This window comes from Anolis carolinensis, unplaced genomic scaffold (genome assembly GCF_035594765.1).
Source record: "Anolis carolinensis isolate JA03-04 unplaced genomic scaffold, rAnoCar3.1.pri scaffold_14, whole genome shotgun sequence".
NCBI lineage: Eukaryota > Metazoa > Chordata > Lepidosauria > Squamata > Dactyloidae > Anolis > Anolis carolinensis.
This window is the reverse complement of record NW_026943825.1, coordinates 9139803-9163591: the sequence shown is the minus strand read 5'-3', so window position 1 is coordinate 9163591 and position 23789 is coordinate 9139803. Positions and strand designations below refer to the sequence as shown.

Genomic DNA, 23789 nt, shown 5'->3' with positions numbered 1-23789 from the left:
CACAGATCCGATAGGCTGAAATTTGACAACTGGAGGGGTCTGGGTTAGGGTTAGGGAACGTACCTTCCTTTCTGGGAGTTGTAGTTCACCCACAACCAGGGAAACTGTGACTTCCACCGATGTTGGACCTGGACCAAACTTGGCACAGAGATCCCCCATGACTTGCTCAACCTACTGGAGGGGTTTGAGGGGACTGACTTACCATAGTGGGAGTTGTAGTTCACCCGACAGCCAGAGAGCACACTGAACCCCACCCATGATGCCTCCAGAGCAAACTTGCCCAACATGATAAACTTTAAGGACTGATGGAGTTTCTGGGGGGTTAACCTGGCATGATGGGAGTTGTAGTTCACCCACAACCTCATGTATTTGGGACAATTTAAAATGCAAGTCATCAACACCAATAAGGATTCAAATCCTTTCACTTTTCGCCGTAGCAACTTTATTTTCTCTATTTACTTTGGCAATAAAATATGTTTGTTTACTATAATATATATAAAACGGAGGGGACAACCAAAAGGAAGGAGATAGAACAGTAGTACCCAGCGTGAGGATGTCCAAATGCATCTCAAGACAAAAAAGTGTCTCGTTTTGGCATCCTAAAACCAACCCATAACAAGCAGAGAGAGAGAGAGAGAGAGAGAGACGTAGTATGCTTTTAGGTTCCAGATTCCTCGGTCAGAAGAGGACACAAAGTATTAGCAAGCACTCAAATGCTTCCAGGGGGAAAAAATAAAGTGTATATTGATACATATTTGCACGCACACATATACAGGAAATGAGATATTTTTATATTTGCACCATTTACTTTTATAGTAATGGGAGGGTATAAGAGTCTCGATCAGGCATAAGCTTCGGTCCTCCGGGCGTTTTGGACTTCAACTCCCACAATTCCTAACAGCCTACCAACCACAACTTTAGCTCTCTTATCTGTCTCTCTTTGCTAGCCCTTTGATAGGCAAAACAAAAGCTTCTTATCTGTCTGTAAATGGCGCAAATATAAAAATAACGGGAGGGCATGGGTAAGCATGATCAGGCATGGGTAAGCTTCGGCCCTCCGGGCATTTTGGACTCCAACTCCCACAATTCCTAATTCGTCTTTGGAAGCGGAGGAGCCAGAGCGGTCAGGCTTTTGTTTTGCCTATCAAAGGGCTAGCAAAGACAGACAGATAAGAGAGCTAAAGTTGTGGTTGGTACGCTGTTAGGAATTGTGGGAGTTGGAGTCCAAAATGTCCAGAGGGCAAAAGTTTACCCAGGCCTGATTGAGACCAATTCGTTCCCGGGTTGAGCTCTGCATAAGACGGGAAGTATATCGCTCAAAGTTTGGAGGTAAGCGGTTACGAGCGACAGGAAAAATCCAAGACAATTGGGAAATTCCCTGCAATTTTGGCAAAGCATGAGAAAGGGTTTCGAGGGTCCGACTTGGCGTGGAATATTTTAAACTCATCTCGTGCTCAAAAGGAGACACAAATGGGTGAACCAATTGCAAAGTGGTCTTCCGAAATACGGAGTGGACCATGCCTTCGGTCCCAATATTGTGGCACACGGCGGACAATCGAGAAAAACGTTGACGTTGCGTGATTCCTGCAAGCTCATCTCGTGCTTAAGGGCAGGAGAAAGCCCCAAAACGAGACCCAAATTGACAAAACAATTGTAAATCTGTCTTTTCCGAAATACAAAATAGGAAATATCGTGGCACATGATGGTCAACGAAGACATCGACGTTGTGTGATTCCTTGGCGTCGGAGAGCGAGAAGCGGTTCCGTGAAGCAGGGTTCTGCAAACCCACGAGAGGCTCCCAAAGTCACGCGTGTTCAGGCACAGTGGTGGGCGTTGCGAAGGCGATGCGTGCGGCGTGTGTTTGCGTGTAAGCGAGGGCTCTCCCTCCTTTCCCAGAAGGAGCGGCAGCAAAATGGAGAGAGGAACAAAAGGCAACAAGCCATCCCGTTGTGACGCAAAGGCACTTGCAGGTACAAAAAACAAGAATAAGAAAAGGTGTCCGAAGAGAAGGGAGGCCAGGCAGCCATGCAGGGTCGGCTCCGTCCTCTTCTTTCAGGCAAACATGGTGAGCTGGATCCACTGGAGGAGACAAAACAAGGAGGAAAGACATGTCAATTCCCTTGAATGGTCAGATATTTCTCCAAAAAATTCCAACGATACTTAATTCTGTTTTTATTTATACCAGTGATTCCCAAAGTGGGCGCTGGAGCGATCCAGGGGGGCAGTGATGGCACCTATTAGGAAATGGGGGCGGGGCCAGAGGAGGGGCGGGGCCTCTTCCCAAGTGCCAGAGACAGGGCTGAGCACTTGAGGCGCCTGTTAGGACACAGAGGGTAGAGCTAGAGGAGTGGCCGCCACGTGGCTTCTTCCTAAGAACCCGAGACAGGGCTGAGAATCTATACCTTTCCTGAGGCACTTGTTGGGAGACAGAGGGCGGAGCTAGGGAAGGGGGCGGGACCTCCTTCCAAGAGCCCGAGACAGGGCTGAGCCTCTATACCTCTCCTGAGAGGCCTTTTAGGACTAAAGGGCTAGGCTCGGGGTGGGGGTGGGGCCTCTTCCCAAGAGTGTGAAGCCTCTGTATCTTCCCTGAGGCGCTTCTTAGAACACGGGGGCGAGGTATAGAGGCCCCGCCCCCTCCTCTAGCCCCACCTCCTGTGTCCTGGCAGGCGCCGAAGGACCGGGATAGAAGCTCAGCCCTGCCTCAGAGCTTGTAACTCCGCCCATCCCAGTCCTGGCCACCCATTTGTGGCCCCGCCCACCTCCCCCTCGCAGCCCTGCCTCTTGGACTAGGGGAGAGGCTCAGCCCCGCCCCCTTGAGCAGGAGCCACGCCCACCCCTCTAAGCCACACACCCCTTTCCAGGGGGCGCTGAGTCATATTTTTTCTGGAAAGGGGGCGGCAGGCCAAATAAGTTTGGGAACCATTGATTTATACAAATAATGATAGTGAAAATATTCACTCCGCCCCAGCAAGGCGTGATGGTTCCAGGGAGATTACCTTAACCAAGTCAAAGGTGACGATACCATCTTTGTCAGAGTCCAGGGCCTGGAAAAACCCTGGGGGGAAAAAGGAAGAAAAATAAGAGGATTTTTATATTCCATCCCCAACTGATGGACCCTTAAGAAAATGGATACAGCAAATAATAATAATAATAATAATAATAATAATAATAATAATAATAATAATAATATGAAATCCAGCATCTATATCTCGTTTGCTGCATCATACTCTGTCTTTGTGTCAATAATAATAATAACGGCAAAGACTCTGGCAGAAATCAGTGCAGGTGGTCCCGGTGGTGATGGGCACATTGGGTGCCGTGCCAAAAGATCTCAGCAGGCATTTGGAAACAATGGGCATTGACAAAATTACGATCTGCCAACTGCAAAAGGCCACCCTGCTGGGATCTGCACGCATCATCCGAAAATACATCACAGAGTCCTAGACACTTGGGAAGTGTTCGACTTGTGATTTTGTGATACGAAATCCAGCATCTCTATCTTGTTTGCTGTGTCATACAACGTCGTTGTGTCAATAATAATAATAAATAATTAAAATCCTGTGGAGGCCGGATAAATGGCTCCGATGGGCCAAATGTGGAATCGTAGTTTGGAGACCCCTGCTGTAGGCTTTGCTACCGAGCCCCCCATTAATGAAACAGCGCTTACGGAACATGGTTTCCAGTCGCACTAAACAGCAGACGAAGTTGTCAAAGTCGATCGCCAAGTCAGGCTCGGCGTAGCGGGTGATGATCAACTCGTAGAGCTTCTTGTTCAGCTTGAAACCTGCCAAGATAGTTCCCGTCATCCACTACTCACACAATCTAAATTTATTACAATTTACGCTTGCATTCGTTGGACTCATTCGCCAACGACTTTGGATCGGGAGCAGCCTCGGCTCCGTCCACACTGACTATTTAACGCAGTTTGCCTCACCTGCAGATTCCAGAGCCATCCGCATCTCATAGGCACTCATGGTTCCCGACTTGTCCAAATCGAACTTCCTAAAGACCGCCTTCAAATCAGAAGGGGGGGGGGGAAATGTGGGAGAGAGAAAAATATTTACCGTACATACTAGAGCAGGGGTCCTCAAACTTTTAAAGCAGAGGGCCGATCCACAATCCTTCAGACTGTGGAGGGGCCAAATTATAATTTGGAAAAAAAAACGAACAAATTCCTATGCACACTGCACATGTCTTATTTGTAGTGGAAAAGAACAACAATGAAAGAACAATACAATATTTAAACATGAAAACAATTGTAACCAACATAAACCTATCAGAAGTGTGGGCCTGCTTCTGGCCAATGAGATAGTCAAGTTAATTAGGATTGTTGTTGTGTGCCTTCAAGTCATTTCAGACTTTGGGTGAGCCTAAGTCTAAAATTATTTATTTATTCATTTACTACATTTATTTATTACATTTATATCCCTCCCTTCTCACCCCGAAGGGGACTCAGAGCAGCTGTATGTACATACAATATATTATATTATTAGCATAGCACAATATTAGCATTATATATTACTATATTGAACTATACCACTATACTGTAATATTATATGTAATATATAACATATAATTAATATTATTATATGGTATTATTATTAGTATTATATTGTATAACATTATAATATTATTATAAATATTATATGTATATACAATATATTATATTATTAAAATGATATAAAATATATTATAAAACTGAGGGCGGGGGCCAGGTAAATGACCTTGGAGGGCCGCATCCGGCCCCCGGGCCTTAGTTTGGGGACCCCTGTACTAGAGTATAAGCCGAGTTTTTCAGCCCGTCTTTAGAGCTGAAAAAGCCCCCCTCGAGTTATACCCGAGTGAGGGTCCTGGCCGGCTTATATTCGGGTCGGCTTATACTCGAGTATGTACGGGAAGTAAAATGCTGACAAAAGAACATACCGTATATACTCATATACGGTATGTTCTTTTGTCAGCATCTTACTTACCGTACATACTCGAGTATAAGCCGACCCGAATATAAGCCAGCCACCTAATTTTACAACAAAAAACCTGGGAAAACATTGACTCCAGTAGAAGCCGAGGGTGGTAAATTTCAGAAATAAAAATAGATACCAATAACATGACATTAATTGAGGCATTGGTAGGTTAAATGTTTTTGAATATTTACATAAAGCTCAAATTTAAGATAAAACTGTCCAACTCTGATCAAATAATTATTCTCATCTTCTTCAATATAAATGTGCTTATGTATCCTTTTAAGAATAATAGAGTAAAATAATACATGTAATAGTAATAATAATAAATACAGGAAAATAATACATGTAATAATAAATAGAGTAAAATAATAAATGCAATAATAATAATAAGATCAGAGTGAAATAATAAATGTATTAATAATAATAAAAATAGAGTAAAATAAATGTAATAGTAGCAACAATAAAAGAGAAAAATAGTAAATGTAATAATACCAATAATAATAGAGAAAAATAATAAATGTACCATATATTCTCGAGTATAAGCTGACCCAAATATAAGCCAACCAGGACCCTCACCCGAGTATAAACCGAGGGGGCTTTTTCAGTCTTAAAAAAAGGGCTGAAAAACTAGGCTTATACTCGAGTATATACAGTAAACCCAATGGATGAGCTCAAGGCATCGTAATAGGCAAAAATATCATATACAAATGTTGTCCTAATTATCACATTCTGCAGAGGCGCCAATCTTCCCGCTCCCATTATGGAATTCTTTTGTATACAAGGGGATGGGATGCAAACGTACCAAATAGCCTCTGATTTTGGTCCAAAGGATGTTGAACTCCACCAAACCGAGTTTCCCATTTCCATCCCTCTAAGCGAGGAGAGGGCGGTTAAGGAAACATTCGTACAGGGATATCACGCTGTGCTTTTCCAACATCACGACACTTCCCTGAATGTAGACACTGTGATTTAATCTGAGCATTGCATACATACCTACATGCCGGTAGCTAATCCTTTCTATCTATGTACTGCCCTCTTGTGGCTTTATATAAATACTGCATATATACATACCTAAAGGACAACAGCTAATCCTATCTGTATACTGCCCTCCTGTGGTTGCATCTGAGCACTGCGTACATACCTAAAGGCCAGTAGCTAATCCTTTCTATCTGTATACTGCCCTCCTGTGGTTGCATCTGAGCACTGCGTACATACCTAAAGGCCAGTAGCTAATCCTTTCTATCTGTATACTGCCCTCCTGTGGCTGCACCTAAGCATTGTGTATTTACCTAGAGCCAGCAGCTAATCCTTTCTATCCATGTACTGTCCTCTTGTGGCTGTATATGAATGCCACCTACATACATACATACATACATACATACCTAAAGGGCAGCAGCTAATCCTTTCTAGCTCTGTAGTGCTTAATTAATCTTTGACATGCCTTGATAATCATAAGGATACGTCCATGAGGTTCACCATGCTGCGGCAGGACTCCAAGCTGAAACCTTTGGTTCGGAGGTCTTTGTCTGTCGAACAGAGCCAAGAAAGGGAAGGTTAGGACTTCGTTTTGCCATGAATGAAAACATCACACAGGCAAAAAGGAGGGTTGTGCAGGGTGATCATTCCACACAAACACCAGCGGGAGGAATCTCGGTGCTTACGTTTTCCGATGATCCTGTTGAGGATTGTCTGCAGTTCGGTAACGCTGATCTCCATATCCTGGAAGGAAAAGGGAAAGAAAGCTCACTGTCTTGTCACTCAATTTTACTCGGTTTGCTTTTGACACGACAAATAAATAAATAGTTCAGTGAGTCCAACTGAATGCCTGTGTCGTGAAACGATGCCTTTCTTAAAAAGCGTGCCCCCAATGTGAAAGGTTTTCCAATTAGACTCAGACCCACCTAAGCTGCTCAAAAAACACTTGCATCTGTCAAGCAGAAAATTCTAGGTACTGTTTTATGTGGGGAGGCTAATTTAACTAATTTGCGACTCCACAAAAACTTCCACCAGCGTGCGAAAAGGAATGAGGAAGTCCTCCACCAAAAGGACTCAGTGTCACAGTAGACGATGAAGCAGCAGCTCCCCCTTGTGGCCAGAATCGAGCATAGCCTCCTGAAGCTGGAAAATGTTAAATTGCCTCTGTGTCTGTCATGTTCCACTGATAATGTAGTTTACTTAAAACAATGCCCCTGTGAACTGTTATATATTGGAATGACCACCAGACCCCTGAAAACCAGGATAAATAGACTTTTGTTACTCTGGAAGTAATTTCTTTATAAAAAATATAGTTTGAGATTACTTACTCTCAGGCAGAGATGTAGTAAAGAGATCAGTGTTACATTACTTGTAACTTTAACAAGAGTGTATATGCACATACATTGTTATTCTTTATAAAGTCCAAAGCGCCTGGAGGGAGGGCTGAAGTTGGCCCATGCCTTGGTTCCTGCCTTTGGACCTCATCCTTTATTACTGCTGCCATAATATACTCACCGCTCCAGCCAACTGCCTGAAGAGTTGCTTGAAGCCCTCGTCGATCTCGCCCTCGGAAAGCACTTTCTGGGGAGGAAGGAGAACGTCAAACCACGTTGGATTTCCTACTGTAGGCGTGCTTGATTCTCTCTCTCTTTATTGCCCTTAGCAAGGGCTATTTCCAACCGAAGCATAGGATATATATAATATAGATTTACACAAGGCAGATATATCACGTACCTCATCTGGGAGATTGGCCTGGATGTCGTCGTCCATCTCCCTGCAAAGGGAATCACAAAGGAAAAAGAGCGGAGTGCACGTTAGAAGTGGAGCAGCAGAAAGAAGAGGAAAGGCCTGGGCAAACGTTGACCCTCCCCTCCAGGTGTTTTGGACTTCAACTCCCGCAATTACTAACAGCCTACCAACCACAACTTTAGCTCTTATACGTATGTCTCTCGTTGCTAGCCTTTCGATAGGCAAAACAAAAGCCTGAGGGCTCCAGCTCCTCCATTTCCGAAAACAACTTACACGGTCCCTGCTTTGTTCTCAGAGAAGACCCTCAGCACAAAGTCCCCTTCCTTGTTGGGCTCAAAGGTGGAAGGCACCACGATATACTCTCCGGGAGGCAGCTTGAAGCGGGTGCTGACCTCGCGCAGGTTGATGAACTGCTCAGAACGGGCCCGCGAGGAGTTGGAGAGGAAGAAGTCGCGCTTCAGGTGGACCGAGGGTTGCCCTACGTACTGTCCGGCGGGGAGAGAGAGAGAGAGAGAAGGAGTTTTGGCTAAGAGCCGTGGTTCTCAACCTTCCTAATGGACCTTCCAGCCCAACCATATGTAAACTTGACTTGGAACTGGGCAGATCGATGGGGTAAGTTGCTCAGTGGTGGGTTAATAATATTGTAGCCAAGCTTGCTGGTAAAAACTGCAGGACAATAAGATGCAATACATACATTCAACGTCCTGGTTTTGCATTGTAAGTGTTGTGACTCAGCAGCAGAACCAGAGTGAAGATGAGGAAGGGGATTTTGGGTTTCAGATGCAGAGGAACCAGAGGATGGGATGTAAGATGAATTCCAGGATGATGTCATGGGGGTGAGAAATCATGGAGTTATACAGGCTGGTTCAGAAGGGTAAGAAGTGCAGCCTGTGAATGAACTCCTGAACCAGCCTGTCATAGATAGCAGCCAGGGAGACATTCCCACGGGAAATAATGAGCTGGATTTGTCTCAGGCTCCTATTCAGGTACAAGATAATGAATTGGTTGACCTTGACATTGCTATCTAGAGCAGATTGTTTGTAATGGAAAGGAATGCCTAGGTGCAACCTGAGATTACCTGGAAAACGGGAGGCTTCTGAAGGGAAGAGAAATGCATTTTTGGGTTGCTTTTTAAAGTGTGTGTTTAGAGACAATTCTTTGTCAAAGCAAATTCTCACTTCATCAGAGTGGATGTGTCTTCATGCCTCAAAAATTCTCCTGTTCTTGAATCCTTGCAACCAGTGGACTTATGTTTCTTTGGAAATTGACTCATGCTTTTTGACTAAAGACCCTTGGACTTACTGACTCTTTTTTGCAACTACTTTGGGATCTTTATTTCTGCCTGCTTTGATTATATATATATTCTGCTTTAGCTTAACAAAATTACAAAAGACTATCTTTGTGTGTGACTTGGTGTCAACAGCAAGGTGAACTATTCTGAGGTGCGACAGTAAGGGACTCTTTGGGATGGAACACATTGCAACTTGCCTTGGAGAATAGGCAGCGATATTTGGCCACAGCCAGGTGCTTAAGATCCTTGTCTTCATGAAAAGGCCCACCGTAATAATGTATGCTCAGGGCGCTCGGGGATCAAGAAACATATGAGCAAGAAACATAGGTTTGGGGTACATACCTCCGGTGGTACCTGTGGAGAGACAACAAAGGAGGGGTGTTAGGGCTTCCCCAAGGCGAGAGGGGCAGGATCAACCCAAAGCCAAGCACAACGGCCTGGGTCAGGGCAGGACGGACCCTCGGACCCCAAAGTGTCACCTCATAGACAGCAAAGCCAATGGTCTCCATGTCCTTGCCGAGGCGCCTCTCTCGGCGCCGGTGCTTCTGCATCAGCGCCATGACAAAACTGCAGCCAGGCTCCCGGCTGTCTTCCTCGTCATCGTGGTCGACCTCCTCGAGACGGACTTTGAATTGGGGATTGATCCAGAATGTGGCTGAAAAAGGAAAAATCATAAGGGCACAAGGATGCGGTGAGTGTTCCGGGATGCACGGCCATGCTCCAAAAGCATTCCCTCAGGGCCGGCCCAAGGTTATTTTCAAGTATAGGCAGCCCAGAGACCTGGCCTCGAGGAAGGGGTGAGAAGGAAGGGGTTCGCCGCTTTGGGGAGCAGGGAAGCGGAGTTTCTCTGCTCCGCAAAGCGGCGAACGGCTTCCTTGCGGAGGCAAGCGCGGTGGCAGAGGCAGGAGTTGCCTCAACGGCGCCCCCTACAGGATGGCGCCACAGACAACTGCCTAGTTTGCCTCGCGGTTGAACCGCCCCTGCATTCCTTCCTCACGTTTCGCCTACACCTATGGTGGGCATTCTCCACCTTCCCCTGGCGAAAGAGGCCTTTCCTACCTGGGTAGTTCCTGCAGCCGCCTGCCGTGCTCCCTCTCCGCCAGGTGCCGTCGTAAAGCGTCGTGTTCCACTTCCGGAACTTGCGCGACTTCAGCGCATCCGGCGTGAGGTTGCAGATCTCAAGGCGAGAGAACTCCCGGAGGAAGTCTTGGAAGGACATCCTGGAAGGGAAAGGGAGAGATGCAGCTCGCACTTGCCTTTGTGTCTAGGTCTGGAATCCGGTACTTTTCGGCGACTAATAACCCAACTCTGCCCTTCCCCTGGGTCCATTCTAGCTCAGATAAGACATTGGATTGCTGATCTGGAACATCTTGCTAAACATGTATTCCAAAATGCTTTGGGGGGGGGGGGGGGTTGATGGCACGATCGTCAGCATAGAATGAAACCTACCAGAATTCTCCATCTTCCATTTTAATCCTCAGTTGCTGCCCCACCGATGGGTCCACCGTGTTCCACTCCGCGGAACTGGAATAAATCAAGAAGTAGACAGATGGAACAGGAAATTCATGGAAATTTTAAGGAGAGTGGCCGAAAGATCGTGGTCGCTTACTTGTCGCTCCAAGCGCCGGTCCATTCCACTTCCCCCCAGGGGTTTCGTATCCGTATCAGGCTCACCCTCTGCCCGCGGTAGGTGATCTGATAAGAAAAGAGCCTGGTTCAGAAGAGATACTCAAGGTGGTGCTTATCACTGGCACCGAAGGCAGCGGAGAGTTACCTGCTCGCCGCCGGTGACCGAATACGCGTGGCCTTTCACCAGCTTCTTGAAAGTGACCGCTTCCATGTCGAAAGCGCTTGTGATCTGGAAGAGAAGAGGAAAATAATAAGGTTTCAAAGTGTTGGGAATCTATTGTGCTGTTAAGACTCAAAAATAACCTTCTCTTGGGGTGATTCCACCAAAAATATAGCAGAGCGCCAGGGGCGGTTCAACCATTAGGCGAGCTAGGTGGTTGCCTGAGGCGCCATCCTCTTGGGGGCGCCGTTGAGGCAACTCCGCCCAGGCGTGGCCTCCACCCAGGTCTCTGGGCTGCCTGGCCATGTTCCAGAAGCATTCTCTCCTGACGTTTCACCCACATCTATGGCAGGCAACCTCGAAGGTTCTGAGGTCTGTTAGAAGCTAAGTAAGTGGGGTTTATATATCTGTGGAAAGTCCAGGGTGAGAGAAAGAGCTCTTGTCTGTTTGAGGCTAGTGTGAATGTTGCAATTGGCCAGCTTGATTAGCATTTAATGGCCTTGCAGATTCAAAGCCTGGCTACTTCCTCCCTGGGGGCATCCTTGGTTGGGAGGTGTTAGCTGGCCCTGATTGTTTCCTGTCTGGATTTCCCCTGTTTTCAGAGTATTGTTCTTTATTTAGGCTTTTCCTTATTCCCTCCTTATTATCCAACATTTTCACTTATCCAACACTTTTATTTTTCAGTGATTGGTTTGGGGGCGCCAAAATTCTGTTCGCCTACACTTGAAAATTACCTTGGGCCGGCCCTGATCACAACCAGCTTAAACTTACCCATGGTGAACTGGGATAAGCCTCTGTTGCTTAGGACGGCACGGGTTTGCAGGGCCAAAATACATAAGTTCAAAAGTATTTATTGAAGTAAGTTCTTGGAGATAACTAACTTTCTAAATCTCAAAAAGTAAAGATATCAAAAAATATGCATGCAGCTACATCTTGCGATTCTCCAAGCAAGATGTAGCTGCACACACATTATTGGAGAATGGCAAGATACGTCCTCAAAGGAGGAGACAAAAGGCGGAAGAGAAGGCTCCCTCATTCCAATCCTGATTTCTTAGTCTATTTACTCATTGGGGACTGGAGACTTATGGAGTCCAAGATGACACCCAAGTATGGAGTCTCCAAACTATGGGGATACTCACGTCAATGGAGCAACCCATGAGAGATCCCCTCTCCAGGGCCTTCAGGATGATCTGGAAGAGGTCGCTGGGTGGCTTCCGGAGATCGTACCACTCCGTCACACCTCCAGTGAAGTCTTCAAAGCCTTCAGAGGTGCTTCCCCCGGAAAGAGCCTCGTAGCAGCCATTCAGCCTAAGGCAAGAGCAGAAGAGTGATTGGCACTTCCATCTAGGGAAAAGTGAGGACAGGGCTCCTCGTCGGTGTGGCAAACCCAAATCTTCCTGCAACCAGGGCCGACCACTATTATATCATCCACCCTATTGAAGAGAGATCACACCAAGACACTTACTTGGCATAGGCCTTCTCAAGCAGAGCGCTCCAAAACTCATTGCCTTCTGCGGAATGCACAAACACCAGCTTGCCGTCTTTTGTTGGCAGCAGGTCATCCACCACCACGTCCACCCACTCGCCGAACTGCCAGATCTGCGTTGAGAAACGTTCCGGTAGATCCATTAGAACAGTGATTCCCAAAGTGGGTGCTACCGCCCCCTGGTGGGCGCTGCAGCGATCCAGGGGGGCGGTGATGGCACCTATTAGGACACGGGGGCGGGACCAGGGGAGGGGCGGGGCCTCTTTCCAAATGCCGGAGACAGGGCTGAGCACCTGAGGTGCCTGTTAGGACACAGGGGGCGGAGCTAGAGGAGTGGGTGTGGCTACTTCCCAAGTGTCTGAGATAGGGCTGAACCTCTATACCTCTCCTGAGGTGCTTCTTGGGACACAGAGGGCGGAGCTAGGGAGGGGGGCGGGGCCTCCTTCCAAGAGCCTGAGACAGGGCTGAGCCTCTATACCTCTCTTGAGAGGCCTTTTAGGACTAAAGGGCGGGGCTAGGGAAGGGGGCGGGGCCTCTTCCCAAGAGCCCGAGACAGGGCTGAGCCTCTATATCTCTCCTGAGAGGCCTTTTAGAACTAAAGGGTGGAGCTAGGGGTGGGGGTGGGGCCTCTTCCCAAGAGCATATAGGGCTGAGCCTCTATATACCTCCCCTGAGGCGCTTGTTAGAACACGGGGGCGAGGTATAGAGGTTGAGCCCCGTCAGGCACTTGGGAAGAGGCCCCGCCCCCTCCTCTAGCCCTGCCCCCTGTGCACAGGACAGGGATAGAAGCTTAGCCCTACCTCAGAGCTCGTAACTCCGCCCATCCCAGTCCTGGCCGCCCATTTGTGGCCCCGCCCACCTCCCCACCCTGCATCTTGGACTAGGAGAGCCTCAGCCCCGCCCTCTTGAGCAGGAGCCACGCCCACCCCTCTAAGCCACACCCCCTTTTCCAGGGGGCGCTGAGTAATATTTTTTCTGGAAAGGGGTCGGCAGGCCAAATAAGTTTGGGAACCACTACATTAGAAACTTTGCATCTCACTTGGTCATCTAAAACTCTTGTTAGGATGACACAGTTACTGTCACATTTGTTGCCCGACCAAGAAGCCATGAGATCATGCCTCGTACACCTGGGTTTCAAAGACTTCCCTCACCTAATTCATCTCTCCTTTACTCCCTCCATGAGGAGACCTAATCTGATATCACGGGAAAACTCCCCATCAGCTGAAGGCCGGTTCCCAGACAAATTGACTTTTCCCCTCTTGCTAAGGAACGGACATTGGAATCCAAAACATCCTCGGTCTCATCTCCAACTTCCTGCACTTATCTCTGATCTAAGGCCTGTAATCCACCCTGATCACACACAGACTCCTCAGTTGGAAACCCATCATCCCCCTCATCCTCTGAGAAATCCCCAGCCTTATTCTGCATGGACTGGATGGACCAGCTCTAGGATTCTCACATCACCATCATCTTTGATAATAATTATGATAATGATCAATTTCTAAGCAGAGGTTGCATGACTATCTGTTGGGAGGGCTTTGAGAAGGTCTTGTTTTATGGCAGAATGGGGTCGGACTGGGTGGCCTTTGGGGCCTTTTCCAATAGGATCATAGAGTTTGGAAAGGGCCACAAGGGCCACTCTGATTCAAAATCACCAGAGATGATAACTCTACCAGGCTGTTGCTGTTGATGGAGCTGATAACTGCCTGATCAACTATCCGTTGATATGAATTCACGGCTGTGTCTTCAGAGCTTGGTGTTGTGACTCAGCCTTTGTGTGACTCTGATGAGGATTCTGGGATGCAGTTTCAGGATGATGGGATTCAGGTTCAGAATGAGTTTCAAGATGACTCTGATGGGAATTATGAGATTCAGGTGCAGAGTGCTGAGATGTGGAGGAGGGAGGCTTTCCCATGGAAAGAAATGATGTTGTTAATGATGATGGTTTTCAGGTGCAAGAAGCTGAAAGGGAGAGCGGTTCCCAGCCTCAGTTTGATACACTAAGGAGCCCTGTGGCCTTGAAAGCGAAAGCAATGAGACCGCTTCTCTAGATCAGGCTAGAATTCAGGGGGTTGCGCAAAAGTCTCAGCGAATAAAAGGGAGGTCAAAGGGCAAAGAAATGCCTTCATGTTATGCTATTAAAACAGTCTGCTGAGAGGAAAATCTTCGTCAATACAATTTCCTCGCTTGAATCAAGAACCAAGTCTGCTTTCCTGTATTATCTCGTAGCCTGGATGTTTCCTCGTTTCTGGGACTTTGGCTTCGTTTTAAGGACCTTGTTTCATGCCTAATGTTTCCATGGATTTATTCTTACAGCCTTGTTGTTGTAACTATTTTTTGGAACTAAACTTTTACCTTTTATGAACTATCTTTCCCCCTATTCCTTAATAAACTACCAAAAGACTACATCTGGTGTGCAGTCTGGTGTCTTTAGCAAGGTGAAGCTAGCCTGAGCACTTGGTTATGGGAGGGGTGACAAAGGTTACAATATATTTATTGCCATATTGCTGCTCAGGAACAACCTCAATTATCAGCCAAAGCTAGTAACTTTTTAATACAGGTTTCCTGGTCCCACCCAGCTCAGCGCTTCTTTGTCTTCGCATGCGAGACAAAGTCAACGAAAGGGTGTATTTTGCTTGGCAACCCTTGGTGGTTTCCCTGTGGTCACAAGCCAACAGGCACAGCGAGCAACAGGCGTTGTGCCAAGTGGGGAGGCTCTGGGTGGTTTCTTTCTCACCAGGTACCACACCTGCATCCCTGCTGCCCCTCCACCCCAAAGAAAGGTCAGATTCCAGAGTAGGGCGGAGGCTCAGCAGTTGGATTCGCACAGAAAGCAAGGCGGTCCCTGCTTGCCAAAAGGCATTGGGCTGGATGGGGGGGGTGATGCAAAAAAGGAGAGGAAAGACGTTAAACCCTGCTCAGGAATAGGCTTCGGGATAATCATTTGACTGAGAGCAACAGCTATGAAGACGGAAGCAATTTGTCCTGCAAACTGCTAGGGTGTCAGGACCCTGGCTGCAGAGCACCAATAACCTTACACAGAGGCCAGTCTCTATCTAATATCTTTATTAAAGAAATATATAAAATCAATAAAAACAAGTGAAGAATATAGTTCAGAAGGAGACCTTTCAGATAAGGTCAAATATAGTCCAGAAATGTATTGTCCAATATAAGATATTAGAGTTCAAAGTTTTAATCCACTTGACCGAAACACACACTTTGCCAAGCAATAGTGTGGGGAAATAACAGAGTCTTTAAAGTCCAATGAAGCTTGACAACAAGGCTGGAAATAAACTTGATTCTTGACTAGATCCGTGACTAGAGGCAAGACGAACATGAAGCATGAAACAGAGTCCGTGGTAAAACCATGAGACAAGGCAAGGCTTGAAGCTTGATCCAGGAAGCAAGGAACTGGGATTACGAAGTCCACACACGATCTCTCTCCTCAAGCTGATCAATTTGCAAAGAATCCCTCGCACCAACCACCTATATTGGGTCTCGTTTTCCCGCCAACAGAACTCTTTCCCTAGAGAACGAGAAGCGAAACCCAACTCTGTCCAGATGCATGACTCCTTAGAATTTCCCAAGGGAAGCAGACCTAATCAGCCATTTGTTTGGCAGCGATTCTCAGGCTTCTCCGATTAGCCTCCCTGACTCCCCTATCTTTAGAATAATTTTCCCTCCTGGAAAACGGGGGGGAGTTCTGCCCAAGGCCTGTTTGGCTGAATTCTTGAGGGCAAACATCAACATCCTGCAGGTGAAGAGACTCCGGCTCTTGCTGAACCGGCGAAAACCCCATGTTTTCCTCTTCGTCTGCCACAATAGTACTAGGAACAGGACTACAAGGCCCATGAGTCATCACACTATCCCCGCCCTCAAGGCCCCCCTCAAACAGGGCCCCTCTCCTCGAGTCGCGGGGCCGCGGCTTGATAGGGTAGGCCTGATGGAAGCGGCGGACTAAGTCGGGGGCATGGACTGTGGAAGCATCTTCCCAAGAGCGTTCTTCGGGGCCAAAACCCACCCAGTCAATGAGATACTGAAGGCGGCGGCGATGGAAGCGAGAATCCAAAATGTCCTGAACCTCGAACTTCTCCTCTCCATCCACTAGAACAGGGGCGGGGGGCGGCCGACTCGCGTCAGGGCGTACACCATCCGCCGGAAGGAGCAAGGAACGGTGGAACACCGGATGAATGTGCATGGAGCACGGGAGTTGGAGTTTGAAAGTCACGGGGTTAAGTTGCGCCACCACTGGGTAGGGACCAATGAAACGGGCATCTAACTTCCGGCAGGGACGGTGGGAGGGCAAAAAGCGAGTGGACAACAGAACCCGATCTCCTACCTTGATCTCGGGGCCCGGCTGGCGATGGCCGTCAGCATGGCGTTTGTAGTCCTCTTTGGCTTGATCCAGTTGTTGGTGTAAAAGTTCTTGTACTGCTGTGAGTTCCTGCAGCCAGTCCTCCGCTGCAGGGACTTCTGAGGTTTCAATGACAGAAGGAAAGAAACGTGGATGGAGACCGTAGTTTGCAAAGAACGGGGTTTCTTTAGTTGAAGCCTGGACACCATTGTTGTATGCAAACTCTGACAGAGGTAATAGGGAAGCCCAATTGTCCTGTTGGTAGTTTACATAACAGTGAAGGTATTGTTCCAAAGTGGCGTTGGTGCGCTCAGTTTGCCCATCCGTTTGGGGATGGTGAGCTGAAGATAAACGAGAGTCTATGCCCAATAGTTTTTGTAGTGCTTTCCAGAAATGAGAGGTGAATTGAGATCCACGATCAGTGACTAAACTCTTGGGCAATCCATGTAGTCGGAAGATATGTTGAAGGAATAAATCTGCAGTCTCTTTGGCCGTGGGAAGGCCATCGCAGGGGATGAAATGGGCCAACTTGGTAAAAAGGTCCACCACTACTAGAATCGTGGTGAATCCAAGGGAGAGTGGTAAGTCAGTGATAAAATCCGCGGAAATTATCTCCCATGGGCGAGAAGGAGTGGGAAGGGGATGTAGTAGCCCTGACGACTTCTCCCTTCGTGTCTTGGAACGCTGACATACAGGACAGGTATTGACATATTTCTCCACATCCTTGCGGATCTTGGGCCACCAGAAATCTCGTAGGATCAAGTGCATGGTTTTAAATAGCCCAAAATGTCCTGCTGGCTTGCTGTCATGACACAGATGAAGTGCTTTTTCTCTGCCGGGACCTGGAGGAATGTAAACATGATTCCTGTAGCATAGTAGCCCATCCTTAAGTGAGAATGGGAAACGTAGTCCTTGGCGAATCTGTTCTTGAGCCCAGGCATCTGTCTGTTGACTGGCTCTAATTTCTTGAGTGCAAAGGGATTCTGGGTTAGAGGGAGTTGGTTCAATTGGAGTGGATTTGGTGTTTCCCACTGTGAGCGTGGCAAAGTTTTCGGGTTGCAGCAATCGAGATTCTGAGGTCTCTCTGCGTCCTGCAGCATACTCTGGTTTCCGTGATAGAGCACCTGCTTGCTTGGTCTGAGCCGGGGTCACATAATGGATCTGGAAGTCAAAACGTTCAAAGAACAAAGCCCAGCGCTGCTGCCTTTGATTTAACTTTCGTGCGGTCCTTAGGTGCTCTAAATTTCGATGATCAGTATGAACTTCAATGGGAAATTTGGCCCCTTCCAACCAATGTCTCCAATTTTCAAAAGCTGCCTTTATGGCCAAAAGTTCTTTCTCCCAAATAGTGTAATTTCTCTCTGGGGCTGTTAGTTGACGGGAGTAATAGGCACAAGGATGAAGATGTTCTCCCACTGGTTGCATGAGTACAGCCCCAATTGCCACATCGGAGGCGTCAGCCTGCACAACAAAAGGGGTTTTAGGATCAGGGTGCTGTAGAATTGGCTGGGTCGTGAATAACTGCTTTAGCTGGTGGAACCCTTTCTCTGCTTGCTCCGTCCAGCGGAAGGGCTGTTTCCCTCGGATGCAGCTGGTGATTGGGTCAGACCAGCGAGCGAAGTCTGGGATGAATTTGCGGTAGTAGTTTGCAAACCCCAAGAAGCGCTGTACTTCCTTCTTGTTGGTTGGCGCCCGCCATTCCAATACTGCTGAAACCTTTGCCGGGTCCATGGAGAGCCCTAGTGGCGAGACGCGGTATCCCAGGAAGTCTACCTCTTGCAGATCAAAGGCGCATTTCTCTAACTTGGCATATAGTCCATGATCCCGCAATCGTTGTAGCACCATTCTGACGTGTTGCTCGTGTTCCGATTGTGATCTAGAATACACCAAAAAAATCGTCCAAATATATGATCAAGAACCGATCTAGATAATCCTGGAAGATATCGTTGACAAAATGCTGGAATGTTGCGGGAGCTCCGGATAATCCGTAATTCATGACTAGGGACTCAAATAATCCGAATTTGGTCTGGAAGGCGGTTTTCCATTCGTCCCCTTCTCTTATGCGAACTAGATTGTAAGCCTCGTGGAGATCCAGCTTGGTGTAAACCTTGGCCCCTCGGAGCCGGTCTAATAGGTCCGAGATCAGAGGCAGGGGGTAGCGATTCCGCTTCGTGATATTGTTCAATGCTCTATAGTCCACAACCAAGCGTAGGTCCCCTGACTTCTTTTTCACAAACATCACTGGGGAAGCTGCTGGGGATTGAGAGGGTCTGATGAACCCCTTGCGGAGGTTTGACTCTATGAACTCCCTGAGAGCTTCTTGCTCTGGTTCAGTCAGGGAGTAGAGGTGCCCTCGCGGAATTGGGGCCCCCTCCACCAGGTCAATGGCACAGTCGTAGGGTCTATGTGGGGGTAGTTTCTCGGCTTCCTTTTCATTGAAAACATCCCAAAAGTCCGAATATTTCTTGGGCAAGGTGATGATGGGCTCAGTGTCTGTGGCATGGCAGACCTTGGCTACTAGACAATGGTTTTGGCAATATCTTGAGGCGAACTGCAGTTCTCTGTTGGACCAGGAGATGTTTGGGTCGTGGAGTGTCAGCCATGGAATTCCCAAAATCACAGGGAAGTGGGGAACCTCGGTAACGAAGAAAGAAATTTCTTCCATGTGTTCCCTTATCCACATTCTGGTGGGTTCAGTCCATTGGCTTACTGGGCCCGTCTTTAGGGGACGGCCATCTATAGCCTGCACCACCCGGGCATTCTTGAAATCATGATATTGTAATCCCAGAGAGTCGGCATACTCTCTATCGATGAAATTGTTTGTGGCTCCTGAGTCTATCATGGCATGGATCATGACGGGTCCTTTTTTCACTGACCACAACGTGACCACTAGGAGAAATAGGACCCCGGTTTGCGGCTCTTGAGTGGGGTTTTTGACCGGGTTGGCGAGCCTCTCTACGCCCGGTCGCTGGCTTCCCCCGCCGGCTTTGCTCCAGCCGCCTCGGCCGCCTCCGGCTCCATGGAGGACGCCGCCGCCAGGCGGGCGGCGGGCTTCTTTTTGGCTGGACATTCTCTGGCGAAGTGGCCCCCATTCCCGCAGTACCAACACAGATTCAAACGTTGGCGGCAGGCCTTTTCGGCAACATCTAGTCGGGGGCGCACATTGCCCAACTGCATCGGCTCCTCCTCGCTTCCCATTGGGTTTGGGGCTGGCGGTGGGGATCTCCATACTGGACGTGGCTGAACACTGGCAGAAGCGGGAGGTTTCACTCCGGCTCTTCCACTCTGGCCTCGGAGCCACTGTTTTTTGTTGGCAAGCAGGGCTTCGGCTCGTAAACACTGGTTGATGAGTCTCTCAAGAGTCCCTGGGGGATCCACCTTAGAGATTTCTTCCTGCATCTCGATGTTGAGGCCCTCGCGAAACTGTCCTCTAAGGGCTATATCGTTCCAGCCGGTGCTCTGAGCCAGCACCCGGAACTCGGCTATGTACCGGGACAACGGCCTGTCCCCTTGGAAGAGACGCCGGAGTTTATGGCCAGCCGCCTCCTCGTCGTCCTCGATCCGCCAGGTCTTTCTAAGGTGGTTCAAGAAATTTTGCGAGGTGCTTAGATGCGTGGAACCCGCATCATATAGCGCCGTCGCCCAAGTGGCCACAGGCCCATCTAGGAGACTGTAGATCCACGCCACTTTGACATCTTCTTGGGGAAACTCGGCTTGGCGGGCTTCTATGTACGCCTGGCACTGGCGACGGAAAACATGAACCTTGGAGGCTTCTCCTGAAAACTTGGTTGGTAGCGCTAGGGCAGGGAGACGGGCTCCGCGTTCCTTCAAGCCCCGTATTTCTCCCTCCTGCGTACGGAGTGTGTCTCGGATCCTATTGAATTCTTCCTGGGAAATGGTGTAACTGGGTGGTTGAGCTTCCGCTCCGGTTCCTGTAGACATTCTGGCCTTAGGTTATTTGGTGCTTAGGGTAGCGGAGTCAAACTGTCAGGACCCTGGCTGCAGAGCACCAATAACCTTACATAGAGGCCAGTCTCTATCTTATATCTTTATTAAAGAAATATATAAAATCAATAAAAACAAGTGAAGAATATAGTTCAGAAGCAGACCTTTCAGATAAGGTCAAATATAGTCCAGAAATGTATTGTCCAATATAAGATATTAGAGTTCAAAGTTTTAATCCACTTGACCGAAACACACACTTTGCCAAGCAATAGTGTGGGGAAATAACAGAATCTTTAAAGTCCAATGAAGCTTGACAACAAGGCTGGAAATAAACTTGATTCTTGACTAGATCCGTGACTAGAGGCAAGACGAACATGAAGCATGAAACAGAGTCCGTGGTAAAACCGTGAGACAAGGCAAGGCTTGAAGCTTGATCCGGGAAGCAAGGAACTGGGATTACGAAGTCCACACACGATCTCTCTCCTCAAGCTGATCAATTGACTCCGCAAAGAATCCCTCGCACCAACCACCTATATTGGGTCTCGTTTTCCCGCCAACAGAACTCTTTCCCTAGAGAACGAGAAGCGAAACCCAACTCTGTCCAGATGCATGACTCCTTAGAATTTCCCAAGGGAAGCAGACCTAATCAGCCATTTGTTTGGCAGCGATTCTCAGGCTTCTCCGATTAGCCTCCCTGACTCCCCTATCTTTAGAATAATTTTCCCTCCTGGAAAACGGGGGGGGGGAGTTCTGCCCAAGGCCTGTTTGGCTGAATTCTTGAGGGCAAACATCAACAACCTGCAGGTGAAGAGACTCCGGCTCCCCATGTTTTCCTCTTCGTCTGCCACAATAGTACTAGGAACAGGACTACAAGGCCCATGAGTCATCACATAGGGTGATGCAAAGCAGGTCCTTGACTGTTAGCTAGGATACTTATGCTACAGGGCAAAGTTTGATAACAGGGGTCTATTGTGAGTGTTATAGCTCAGCCGTCAGGATCTGACCATCCACAGGAGACAGAGTTTGATTCAGATGCTGATTCGGATTTTGGGCCCCTCCAGGACTTGGATCAGAGCGCAATGGTTTTGCAGGTGCCCGAAGTTGTGATTCCAGAGGAACAGCTAATTGGGGAACATTCCGATGTTCACTCAAGGCTGGATTCGCCAGATTGGAGTTGTTGCAGGAGAGGATGTGTCTTTTAATCGGAGACAATCTATCTCACAGGATAGGAGTAGAAGGGAGGTTGTGAGACGAAGTAAACACTTGGCTCTCAAGCGCTCTAATGAATACTTTCCCATGTGAAGCTGTGAATGTCCTGACTCTCATTGCTCAGTAGTAACTAAACACTTAGAAACAAATGCGGTCATTGCTAATAGTCAACACGGATTTACCAAAAACAAGTCATGCCAGACTAATCTGATCTCTTTTTTCGATAGAGTTACGAGTTGGGTCGATACAGGGAATGCTGTGGATGTAGCGTACCTGGATTTCAGTAAGGCCTTCGACAAAGTCCCCCACAACCTTCTGGCAAACAAACTAGTAAAATGTGGGCTAGACAAAACTACGGTTAGGTGGATCTGTAATTGGCTAAGCGAACGAACCCAAAGGGTGCTCACCAATGCGTCGTCTTCATCATGGAAAGAAGTGACAAGTGGAGTGCCGCAGGGCTCCGTCCTGGGCCCGGTTCTGTTCAACATCTTTAGACGAAGGGTTAGAAGGCACGATCATCAAGTTTGCAGATGACACCAAACTTGGAGGGATAGCTAACACTCCAGAAGACAGGAGCAGAATTCAAAACGATCTTGACAGACTAGAGAGATGGGCCGAAACTAACAAAATGAAGTTCAACAGGAACAAATGCAAGATACTTCACTTCGGCAGAAAAAATGGAAATCAAAGATACAGAATGGGGGACGCCTGGCTTGACAGCAGTGTGTGCGAAAAAGACCTTGGAGTTCTCGTGGACAACAAGTTAAACATGAGCCTACAATGTGATGCGGCAGCTAAAAAAGCCAATGGGATTCTGGCCTGCATCAAGAGGGGAATAGCGTCTAGATCCAGGGAAGTTATGCTCCCCCTCTATTCTGCCTTGGTCAGACCACACCTGGAATCACACTGCGTCCAATTTTGGGCACCGCAGTTGAAGGGAGATGTTGACAAGCTGGAAAGCGTCCAGAGGAGGGCGACTAAAATGATTAAGGGTCTGGAGAACAAGCCCTATGAGGAGCGGCTTAAAGAGCTGGGCATGTTTAGCCTGCAGAAGAGAAGGCTGAGAGGAGACATGAGAGCCATGTACAAATACGTGAAGGGAAGTCATAGGGAGGAGGGAGCAAGCTTATTTTCTGCTGCCCTGCAGACTAGGACACGGAACAATGGCTTCAAACTACAGGAAAGGAGATTCCACCTGAACATTAGGAAGAACTTCCTCACTGTGAGAAGGGCTGTTCGGCAGTGGAACTCTCTCCCCCGGACTGTGGTGGAGGCTCCTTCTTTGGAAGCTTTTAAGCAGAGGCTGGATGGCCATCTGTCGGGGGTGCTTTGAATGCGATTTCCTGCTTCTTAGCGGGGGGTTGGACTAGATGGCCCATGAGGTCTCTTCCAACTCTACTATTCTATGATTCTATGATTCTATGATTCTAGATATCTATTCTAAAGAATATCTGAAAAATATGCAACCACGATAAAGGTTCAAATCATGAAACACAATAGGCGCCGGGCTGTGGCGCAGCTGGCTAGTAACCAGCTGCTATAAATCACTACTGACTGAGAGATCATGAGTTCGAAGCCCGGGTTGGGTTAAGCTTCCGACCATTAATAGCCCCGGCTTGCTGTTGACCTATGCAGCCCCGAAAGACAGTTCCATCTGTCAATTAGGGAAATTTAGGGACGCTTTATGTGGGGAGGCTAATTTACAACACCATAAAACTGCCAGCAAAACACGAGGAAAGGAATGAGGAAGCAGCTACTACTGGACGGTGAAGCAACAGCTCCCCCTGTGGCCGGAATCGTGAAGCTGGAAAAATGTTAAAAATGCCTCTGAGTCTGTCTAATGTATGTTGTTTGTCTGTTGGCACTGAATGTTTGCCATATATGTGTTCATTGTAATCCGCCCTGAATCCCCTTCGGGGTGAGAAGGGCGGAATATAAATACTGTAAATAAATAAATAAATAAATAAATACATTAGAGCATCATATACATAATAATGTTAACAATAATAATACAAATAATAATCAAATAC

General features: G+C 47.8%; 1 protein-coding gene across 1 annotated transcript in view; it reads right to left on the bottom strand.

Moving 5' to 3' along the window:
* Positions 1-419: 419 nt before the first annotated feature.
* Positions 420-23789, bottom strand: part of capn1 (calpain 1) — a 44379-nt gene continuing 21009 nt past the window's right edge. The window contains exons 5-22 of the mRNA XM_003229570.4: positions 12231-12364; positions 11905-12073; positions 10751-10834; positions 10586-10671; positions 10426-10500; positions 10036-10196; positions 9456-9631; positions 9319-9330; positions 7959-8170; positions 7671-7710; positions 7452-7517; positions 6623-6680; positions 6423-6487; positions 5764-5832; positions 3935-4013; positions 3668-3784; positions 2997-3055; positions 420-2079 (exon numbers count right to left, since the gene is read on the bottom strand). Coding sequence (XP_003229618.2) covers positions 2053-2079; positions 2997-3055; positions 3668-3784; positions 3935-4013; positions 5764-5832; positions 6423-6487; positions 6623-6680; positions 7452-7517; positions 7671-7710; positions 7959-8170; positions 9319-9330; positions 9456-9631; positions 10036-10196; positions 10426-10500; positions 10586-10671; positions 10751-10834; positions 11905-12073; positions 12231-12364 — 1689 coding nt within the window. The 3' untranslated portion in view covers positions 420-2052. The remainder of the gene's footprint in view (positions 2080-2996; positions 3056-3667; positions 3785-3934; positions 4014-5763; positions 5833-6422; positions 6488-6622; positions 6681-7451; positions 7518-7670; positions 7711-7958; positions 8171-9318; positions 9331-9455; positions 9632-10035; positions 10197-10425; positions 10501-10585; positions 10672-10750; positions 10835-11904; positions 12074-12230; positions 12365-23789) is intronic.